We start from the raw sequence: 10270 nt of genomic DNA, 5'->3' as shown, positions 1-10270 counted from the left end.
GGCCATGCCTAATATTTAGAACATGAGGTGGAACAGATTCAATGGGAACTGCTTATAAAACAAAAAATTATTTTGATTTACTTCTTCCCTGAACTCTTCACATTCCCTTTAGTCTTCTGCTCCCTTTGCTGACCATGTTCTTAATGGATGGCTTTATTCTTTAGTTTCAATTTTTCTCCCCACATTTTTTCGAATTTCATCTCAATTGCACAACAGCATTGAAACACTAAAGATTCAATATTTGTTTGCATTTCGTTTTAATGAGTTGTGACTGAGAACTGGGCCTTCCCTTATTCTTGTGATCTCAGTAATGCACATTTAACGGCAGAAGGTGCTCCATGCTTTGATATATCAGCAGTGACTGGTTTTGTTTGGCTGGATTTCTTCCTCCTTTTACCAGAAGCAAAAATATGTGTAATAATCGATCCATTTCCCCTTGCAGTTCGCAGCCCACCCTTTCCTGCAAAAGCAAAACATCAGAAATGAGAGATTAGCCGGAGAGAATTGCAAGAGCTCTTGGAACCTGTTTATTGATGTGAGATGACAACTATGAAGCACCGCTCTTTCCTTCACAGTTTTCTCATCATCTCTCATGAAATTATGATTGTTTCTAGTGCCCACTAAAATTAAGACTTAATACACAGCGGCAGCACTCCTTGTGAGAATGCCGATGACTGACAGATTTCCTTTGTTGTGTTTCACCAAATTCTCATTATAAAACAAGTGGACCAACAGTAGTTGTCAAATAATATTGGGCACAAGGAGGCCACAAAGAGCTCTGCTGTGATATTGGATGGAGCCAATTTACAGAATCTTTGCTTGTGTTTTAATCGCCAAATAGAGTAATAGATTTATGCACAGCACAGAAAATGCACTTTAGCCCATTGAGTCTGTGCAGGTCAGAAATAACCACCTAACTGTTCTAATCCCATTTCCTAGCACTTGGCCCATAGCCTCCTGCACCTTGACATTGCAAATATACATCTAAATACTTTTCAAATGTTATAAGGGTTTCTGCCTCTCCCACCCTTACAGGCAGTGAGTTTCAGATTCCCACCACCCGCTGGGTGAAAAAGATTTTCCTCATGTCTCCTCTAGACCTTCTCCTTAACTTAAATTTATGTCCCCTGGTCATTGATCCCTCCATCAGGGGGAAATATTTCTTCCTGTCTACTCTATCTATAGCTGTCAATATTTTATACATCTCAATCATGTCCCCTCTCCTCTGCTTCAAGGAAACGAAATATGTTTGTCTAATCTCTCATCATCACTGAAACTCTGCAGTCCAATCAATGTCTTGGTAAATCTCTGCATCCTCACCAGTGCTATCACACCCCTCCAGTAATGTGGCTTCCAGAATTGCATATGACTAAAATTGATTTACGTGCTGGAACAATTCCATAACACTCCCTCACTCTACTGCTATCTCTAATACAGCCTTACTAAAACACACCCCTTACTATAACACACCCAGACAGTGTCACGATCTGTAACGCACATCTCACTCTTAACAATTTCAGTAACACATACTGATCACTGTCACACCCTCTATGATGTTGCTTACCACATCTCTCTCCATAACTCTGACAGGGATGTGGAGGTAATGCTTCTAGAATAGCAATTCAGAAGCACCGAGACTAATATTCTAGGGAATCGGGTTTGAATCACACTGTGGCAAATGATGAAATTTGAATTCACTTTAATAAAAATCTGGAATTAAAAACTAATTTAATGATATGTAGGGACAAATTACTACAGATACTGGAATCTGTACTGAAAATAACAAAAGCTGGAGATCACAGTGGGTCAGACAGCTTCCATGGAGAGAAAAAGCTAACGTTTTGGGTCTCGATGACTCTTCATCAGAGCGGAAGCTGATGAAGAGACACCTAAACTTGAAACGTTAGCTTGCTCTCTCTCTGTGGATCCTATCTGACCCGCTAATGACATGTATGTCAATTATTATCTGTTGTCATAAATATCCTTCAGGGAAAGAAACTTGCCATCCTTACCTAGTATGGCTTACATGTGACCCACAGAAATGTGGCTTATTTTTAACCACCCAAAAGATAGCCAACTAAACCACTCAGAAGGGTTTGATAACACTCTCACTGATCTCTGTTTATTGTTGAGGTGTCTGTGTGTACCCACAGCATCATTGCAATATTGAAAATCTGATTATAGGAAACTGTAGCGTTTCATCACTCAATTATGACCTCAATGTTTAAACACTTTAAAAGAGAGAAAAAAAAAGATTCAGACTTTAACATACCAGGCCTCCATTCCTTGTTGATTCGCTATTATTGCTGCACAATTGATGTCAGCTTCTATGTTTGCATCATTGTGGAGGAAAACTACAACAATAAAAAAAATGTGAAAATTAGTAACTATATATTTCCGAGCTGTTGTATAGGCCAGGGTTGCAAATACTGAGAATGGATGGTGTTTGCTGTTCTAGATGCCATGCTGTGGTGTAATGAGGGTCTGCATTCAGCAGCTCAGCAGTGAGTGGAGATAACATGAACATCTGTAGAAAATATCAGGCCTTTCCCCCTCAACAAGGTTCCACAATCACGAATGAGATGGATGGGCAGTGAACCTGCCTATTCTCATTGGGTTGGAGGATGGGGGTGTGGGGTTTGGGGTAAAGAAAGCTGGCCAGGGCGCCAAGGCAGGCTCATTCTCACTTTTATTAGGTCATAGATCATAGAATCCCAACAGTGTGGGAACAGGTCCTTCTGCCCAGGAAGTCCATACTGACCCATCCCCCTATTACCCACCTAATCTATGCATCCCTGAACACTACAGGCAATTTAGCATGGCCAATCCACCTAGTCTGCACATCTTTGGACTGTGGGAGGAAACCCACGCGGACACGGGGAGAATGTGCAAACTCCGCACAGACAGTTGCCTGAGGGTGGACTGGAACCCGAGTCCCTGGTGCTGTGAGGCAGCAGTGCTGACCACTGAGCCACCATGCTGCCTCAAAATAGGGAAGAGAATTGTTGCCTGCAACTATAGCAAATGTATCACCTACATGCTAGCAACCTTTAAGGGCTGGCCTGAGAGTGGAATCGAATCTGGGTCCCTGGTACTGCGTGCCAGCCATGCTAACCACTGTGCCGCCCCAAATGGCACATTCCGGTTCATTCTGAATCTGCAGCACATCTTACACCGAGTGAGAGATTCCTTTACCTGTTCAAAGCAATGGTTAAAGTTTATTGGACAAGGGGTCAAATAATCTTCCTTTTTGACCATCACCCAATCTTTTCCTATTAGCTGAGGTGAAAATGTCACTCTGTACCAAATGGTAACATGGACACTGTACCATCCTCCTGAACCAGCTCATTCTGAGGACAGTTTCTCTGACAGTGCGACATTCCCTCAAGTCCTGGAGTGGGCCTTCTATCTTCCAATCTGGAGAAAATTAACAATGGGGTCAAACTTCCGTTTGTCACAATCACAAGGTGAGAGAGACTGTCATAGAATCATAGAATCCCTACAGTGTGGAAACAGGCCCTTTAGCCCAACAAGTCCACACTAAATTTCAGGGCATCCCACCCAAGCCCATTCCCCTATGATCCACTTAATATATACCCGCTATTTCCCTGAACACTACAGGCAATTTAGCATGACCAATCCACCTAACCTGCACATCATTGGACTGTGGGAGGAAATCCATGCAGACACTGGGAGAATGTGCAAACTCCACACAGACAGTTGCCCAAGTGTGGGATTGAACCTGCGTCCCTGGTGCTGTGAGGCAGATCATGTCCTTCCAGAATGGGTCCACCATTAGAAAGTGGAATATTACAAGGAATTGCACAGAATTTGTATAAATTAATTAATATTTATATTAATTGCACAGAGACAGGCCATTCATCTCAACAAGTCATTCTGAGGTTTATGCACCACTCCTCCCAGCTGCTTTCATCTAACTCTCCCTGTGTAACTGTCTTCCCACTCTTACACTGATCTTGTGACTGTTACATACGCCTGCCTGTACAATTGAACATCAGGCATCTTATGATGAGAGTGTTCAGCATTCTCATCATTCTCCAGGTGAGCTGCTAATTATGGAATTCCTGAGTTTAGTGTCAAATGGTGATCTAGTTATCCAGAAACTGGGATTAGTAATCAAAGGATTTGATTCAAATTGCACCCTGGCTACTGGGCCATTTAAAATGAATTACTTCCACGAAGTCTGAACAAAAAAGGACTGGTGTCAATAATGGTGCAAATGGATTGACATAAAACTCATCTGATTCAGCAATGTCCTTCAGGGAAGGAAATCTGTTGCCCTTACATGGTCTGGTCTACATGTGACTCCGGAGCCACAGCAATGTGGCCCACTCCCAATAGAGGCGAGTAATGTGACAAACACCTCCTCATTAGCAAAAACACTGGCCTGACTGGTGATGCCCTTTCCCACAAATTAACACAAAGGAAATTTGATTGCTTGGTGAACATCGTGGGTTTTAGAGTTACTTTTCACAATAAGTGGAAACACCAACACAGGAGCCTCAGTTAATGTGAGGTTAGAATTGTGATCAGGGATAATGGGAACTGCAGATGCTGGAGAATCCAAGATAACAAAGTGTGGAGCTGGATGAACACAGCAGGCCAAGCAGCATCTCAGGAGCAGGAAAGCTGACGTTTCGGGCCTAGACCCTTCATCAGAGAGGGGGATGGGGAGAGGATTCTGAAATAACTAGGGAGAGAGGGGGAGGCAGACCGAAGATAGATAGAGGAGAAGATAGGTGCAGAGGAGAGTATGGTTGGGGAGGTAGGGAGGAGATAGGTCAGTCTGGGGAGGACGGACAGGTCAAGGGGGCAGGATGAGGTTAGTAGGTATTCCTCCCGTACATTGATGACTGTATCGGCGCCACCTCATGCTCTCAAGAGGAGCTTGAACAGTTCATCCATTTCACCAACGCCTTCCACCTCAACCTCAAGTTCACCTGGGCCATCTCCAACACATCCCTTACCTTCTTGGACCTTTCTGTCTCCATCTCAGGCAACCACCTACAAACCGATGCCCATTTCAAGCCCACCAACTCCCACAGCTACCTGGAATACACCTCCTCCCAGCTACCTTCTTGCAAAAATTCCATCCCCTATTCCCAATTCCTTCGCTTCCACCACATCTGCTCCCAGGATGAGGCATTTCACTCCCGCACATCCCAGATGTCCTCGTTCTTCAAGGGCCACAACGTCCCCCCCACAGTGGTCGAGAATGCCCTCGATCGTGTCTCCCGCATTTCTCGCACATCATCCCTCACACACCACCCTTGCAATAATCGCCAAGAGAGAATCCTCCTAGTCCTCACATACCACCCCACCAACCTCTGGATACAACGCATCATCCTCTGACACTTCTGCCATCTACAATCCGACCCCACCACCAAAGATATTTTTCCCACCCCACCCTTGTCTGCCTTCCGAAGAGACCACTCCCTCTGCAACTCCCTTGCCCACTCCACAGTCCCCTCCAACCCCACCACACCCGGCACTTACCCCTGCAACCACAGGAAGTGCTACACTTGCCCCTATACCTCCTCCCTCACCCCCATCCCAGGCCCCAAGATGACTTTCCACATCAAGCAGATGTTCACCTGCACATCCGCTAATGAGGCATACTGCATCCGCTGTACATGTTGTGGCTTCCTCTACATCGGGGAAACCAAACGGACGCTTGGGGACCGCTTTGCAGAACACCTCCACTTGGTTGACAATAAACACCTCCCAGTCACGAACCATTTTAACTCCTCCTCCCATTCCTTGGACGACGTGCCCATCCTGGGCCTCCTGCAGTGCCATAATGATGCCACCTGTAGGTTGCAGGAACAGCAACTCATATTCCGCTTGGGAACCCTGCAGCCCAATGGCATCAATGTGGATTTCACCAGCTTCAACACCTCCCCTCCCCCCACTGCATCCCAAAACCAGCCCAGCTCATCCCCGCCTCCCTAACCTGTTCTTCGTCTTACCCATCCCCTCCTCCCACCTCAAGCTGCACCTCCATTTTCTCCCTACTAACCTCATCCCGCCCCCTTGACCTGTCCGTCCTCCCCGGACTGACCTATCCCCACCCATACTCTCCTCTGCACCTATTTTCTCCTCTATCTATCTTTGATCTGCCTCCCCTTCTCTCCCTATTTATTCCAGTTCCCTCTCCCCATCCCCCTTTTCTGATGAAGGGTCTAGGCCTGAAACGTCAGCTTTTGTGCTCCTGAGATGCTGCTTGGCCTGTTGCGTTCATCCAGCCCCACACTTTGTTATCTTATCCTCAGTTAATTTGTTGATAGTCAACAAATTGTTGATAGTCTGCCTCTTAGCCATTTTCAAGGGAGAACAGGGACCCAATCTATTTATCTTTTCATGATGATTGTAGCTTTGCAGTTTGGCTGTCACCTTTGAATTTTTTCCACCCACTTCATTGTCTCAAAGTCAGTTTTGAGGGACAGTTGCCTGAGGAAAATAGAGCTTTCCAACTGCATATTCTCTATTTGCAAAGGAATGAAAAATTAAAGTTGAGATTAACAGTTTGTCGGCTCACTTACTGTTACAGTTCATGTTACAGCTATTGGGACCATTTGGAAACATTACATCTGAGCACCACCAATTACTGCTGATCTGAAAGATCCCATAGTCTCCTGACTGGATTTCTCCATTACTTCCTCTCTCATAGTATTTTGCAAGTGTGTTGTATCGACTCTCGTAGTGGGCCATGCACACCCCTAGAATAAAAATAAATGAAAGAAGAAGCTAATACTCTGGGTACATGGGTGCAAGCCTCATGTTGAAAGATGGCAAATAAGAGCAAGAATGGGCCTTTGAGTTGGCTTCACCATTCAATATAATCACGGCTGATTTTCCAACTCAGACCCTTTTGCCCACTTTCACCCCATAGCTTTTGATTTTACCATGACAGATGGTGAGATTTGAATTAAATTAATAACCATAGAGTTAAAAATCTAGTCTAATAACAGCCATGAAACCATTGTACATTGACATTAAAAACCCATTGTGCTCCTGAGATGCTGCTTGGCCTGCTGTGTTCATCCAGCTTCACACTTTGTTATCTTGGATTCTCCAGCATCTGCAGTTCCCATTATCTCTGGTTCATTAATATCTCTTTAGGAAAGGAAATCTGCCATCCTTCCCTCCTCTGGCCTACATGTGACTCCAGCATCACAGACATGTTGTTTATTCTTAAATGTGCTCTGAAGAGGCAACAAGACGCTCAATTGTATCCAATCATACAAAGAAAAGGAATGAACCTGGCTTCCGAGTAGGGTCTGGAAAAGGCAATGGCAAACCCAGCCCTGCTGACCTGATGAAGTCCCAGGTGTGTTAAAATTGGCAGAGGTATAGAACATAGAACAGTACAGCACAGTACAGGCCCTTCGGCCCATGATGTTGTGCTGTACTTTTATCTGACCTCCACCCCTACCTTATACTATCTACCTGATAGCTGCTTAAATGCCCCTAATGAGGCCGACTCCACTACCCTCTCCAGCAATGCATTCCATGCTCCTAACTTACAGATGAGTCACCAGCAATCTGAAATAATCATCAGTATCATACCTTATAGACAATGCCCAAGTCTCAAGTACAAAGGAAAGTGGTCGTGGTAGTTGGAGGTCAGTCATCTCAGCTCCAGGACATCTTGACTGGAGTTGCAGAACATATTCAAAGCAGCTAGGAATGGGAAATGAATAATAGCCCAGCCAGCGCTGCCCACACCCCATGAAGGAATAAAATATCATTCCATCAATAATACTGAGGACTTGTGCTCCAGAACTACTGCACGTTTAAACATGTTCAAATTCGATGTTATTCCCATCAAATCCCGGTAGTGTGGGAGCAGGCCATTCGTGTCTCATTGACTCCACACCCTGACCCTCTGAAGAGCAAACCAAACCAACGCCCACACCCTATCCGTTTAACCTTGCATTTCCCACGGATAACCCACTTAGCCTGCGTATCCCTGAACACGATGGGCAATTTCCTATGGCCAATCCACCCTAACGTGCACATCTTTGGAGTGTGGGATGAAGCTGGAGAAATGCATGCAGATACGGGGAGAATGTGCAAACCGTCCGAGGGTAGAATCAAACCTGGGTCTCTGGTGCTGTGAGGCAGCAGTGCTAACCGCTGAGCCACCGTGCTGGACCATGCCATACCGTGCCACACAGTCTAAAAGCATCTACCTGGCAATCAAACAACATTTGCTCATCAATAACCTGATCATGCAGCCTGGGTATTCCCAAAACAATTTATCACAGCCTTGGTTCAAATTTGGACAAAAGAACTGAATTCCAGACATGAGGTGAGATTGTCCTTGACGTCAGGGTTGCATCTGATCAAGTGAGGCACTGAGGAGCCCCAGAGAAACTACAATGAATGGGAATCAGGGAGGAAACTCTCCACTGGTTGGACTCATACCTGGCACAAGGGAAGGTCGTGGTGGCTGTTGAAGGCCAGTCGTCTCAATTCCAGAGTGCCCTAGGCCCAACCATCTTCAGCAACTTCATCAATGACCTTCCCTCCATCATAATATTCAAGGCTGTGAACCTAGTGCAGGAAAGTGGGACTCACATGGATAATAGTGTATTTTTGGCAGTGTAGACTTGTTAGGCCAAAGAACCTCTGAATTGCATGATTCTATAAAACCAGAAGTATGGATGTATGTGATGTTTCTGCAATGTTCAGCACCGTTCAGGAGTCCTCAGATACTGAAGCAGTGCATGTCTAATTACAACAAGACCTGGGCAATACACAGGCTTGGGCTGTTAAGTGCCACACAAGTGCCAGGCAGTGACCATCTCTATCAAGGCAGACCCTAACCATCTCCCCTTGACATTCAATGTAACAGCCTATGTGGAGAATCAAAATCCCTGAAATCCAGAGGCATGATGAGGAGAAATAATGCTCAGAAAAAGTCCTCCTTGATTTGCTTAGGTGGTCAAAACTGATCAAGGGGATTACAGAGGCTAAGTATAACTTATAATGACAGTTTCCTTCTAAGCGATGTGAACTGTGCGCAGTCAGGAATCAAATCAGTTCTTTCTTAACATTGGAGTCAGCTGCTTATGCACCAGCCAACTCCAGAAGCTCAGGCAGTGAAGTTCTAAGAAGATCCTGCCAACATGGGTTACAGTCAATGATACTGCAGATGCTGCAGTGATTTTTCATTGCCTTCTGCTAACAGTCTAACTCTTACCATCAGCCAGCCATTGTGCATACTGAAAGAATTTATAGGTTAACAATCAGTGATAATGGGAACTGCAGATGCTGGAGAATCTGAGATAACAAAGTGTGTAGCTGGATGAACACAGCAGGCCAAGCAGCATCTTAGGAGCACAAAAGCTGACGTTTCGAGTTTTTTGATGAAGGGCCTAGGCCCGAAACGTCAGCTTTTGTGCTCCTAAGATGCTGCTTGGCCTGCTGTGTTCATCCAGCTCCAGACTTTATTATCATAGGTTAACAATCAACCTCTTTTGCCATTTATTGAAGAAACCTTCCATTATCAACGAGTCTGAGAGTGGGACTCGAAAGCGGAGCTGTGGCTTAGAGGTAGAGCTACTGTGCATTATACTGCAAGACCTTCTAACAGAGGCTTACAGCTCTCTGTGAAAAGCCACCATTAGGCCTATTCCTAAGCATTCTTTGTTATAAATAAAGATAAATTTATTTACTCCAGACCAGGTTCAGACATTCCTCACCCCACATTAGCTCACTCACTGACCGACAAAACCAGAAAGACGAAATACATTCCCTAAACCATGAATGCATTTGCCACCACTTAGATGAGATTGAGATGTTACTCACAGTCAGCCACACTGTATTTGGGGAATTCAGCCAGGATGGAATTCTTTACAATGCGAGCAAGTTCACATCGTGAAAGGACTTTGGCGCTGGAGACAGTGAGCAGGACACTGAGAACAATGAGTATCTTCATCCTGTCAGTGGGAGATGTGTCTGTGTCTGAATCTTGTTAACGACTGCTCCTTTATACAGAATTATACCTGTTATTTGTTCTACAAAATTAAGCAAACAAAAATCCGGGAAATAAACATACTTTCCCAGATTAGCATCAGGATCCTGTATGGCTGGCTGTGATTTAACAAAAACTGCAAAGGGCAGGGTGCCGAAGGTCTCGGGGCTGACTTCACTCATTTCAGATGTCCTGCCGAGGGGAGTAGAAAGAATGAGACCTGAGCGCTCGTGATATTTACAGTAATCACAGTCATTTTGGAAGGTG

At 45.0% G+C, this 10270-nt stretch overlaps 1 protein-coding gene across 1 annotated transcript; it reads right to left on the bottom strand.

Moving 5' to 3' along the window:
• Positions 1 to 240: 240 nt before the first annotated feature.
• On the bottom strand, positions 241 to 10041 carry LOC125457284 (lysozyme C, milk isozyme-like). Its single transcript, XM_048541282.2, has 4 exons — positions 9838 to 10041; positions 6564 to 6740; positions 2273 to 2354; positions 241 to 460 (listed from the first exon to the last, which is right to left on the bottom strand). Exons 1-4 carry the CDS (start codon positions 9965 to 9967, stop codon positions 394 to 396), a joined length of 456 nt encoding a protein of 151 aa, XP_048397239.1. The 5' UTR covers positions 9968 to 10041; the 3' UTR covers positions 241 to 393.
• Positions 10042 to 10270: the final 229 nt, after the last annotated feature.

The sequence above is a fragment of the Stegostoma tigrinum genome, chromosome 12, assembly GCF_030684315.1.
Source record: "Stegostoma tigrinum isolate sSteTig4 chromosome 12, sSteTig4.hap1, whole genome shotgun sequence".
NCBI classification, from domain to species: domain Eukaryota; kingdom Metazoa; phylum Chordata; class Chondrichthyes; order Orectolobiformes; family Stegostomatidae; genus Stegostoma; species Stegostoma tigrinum.
Note: the sequence above shows the minus strand (reverse complement) of the source record. Positions and strands in the feature narration are given on the sequence as shown.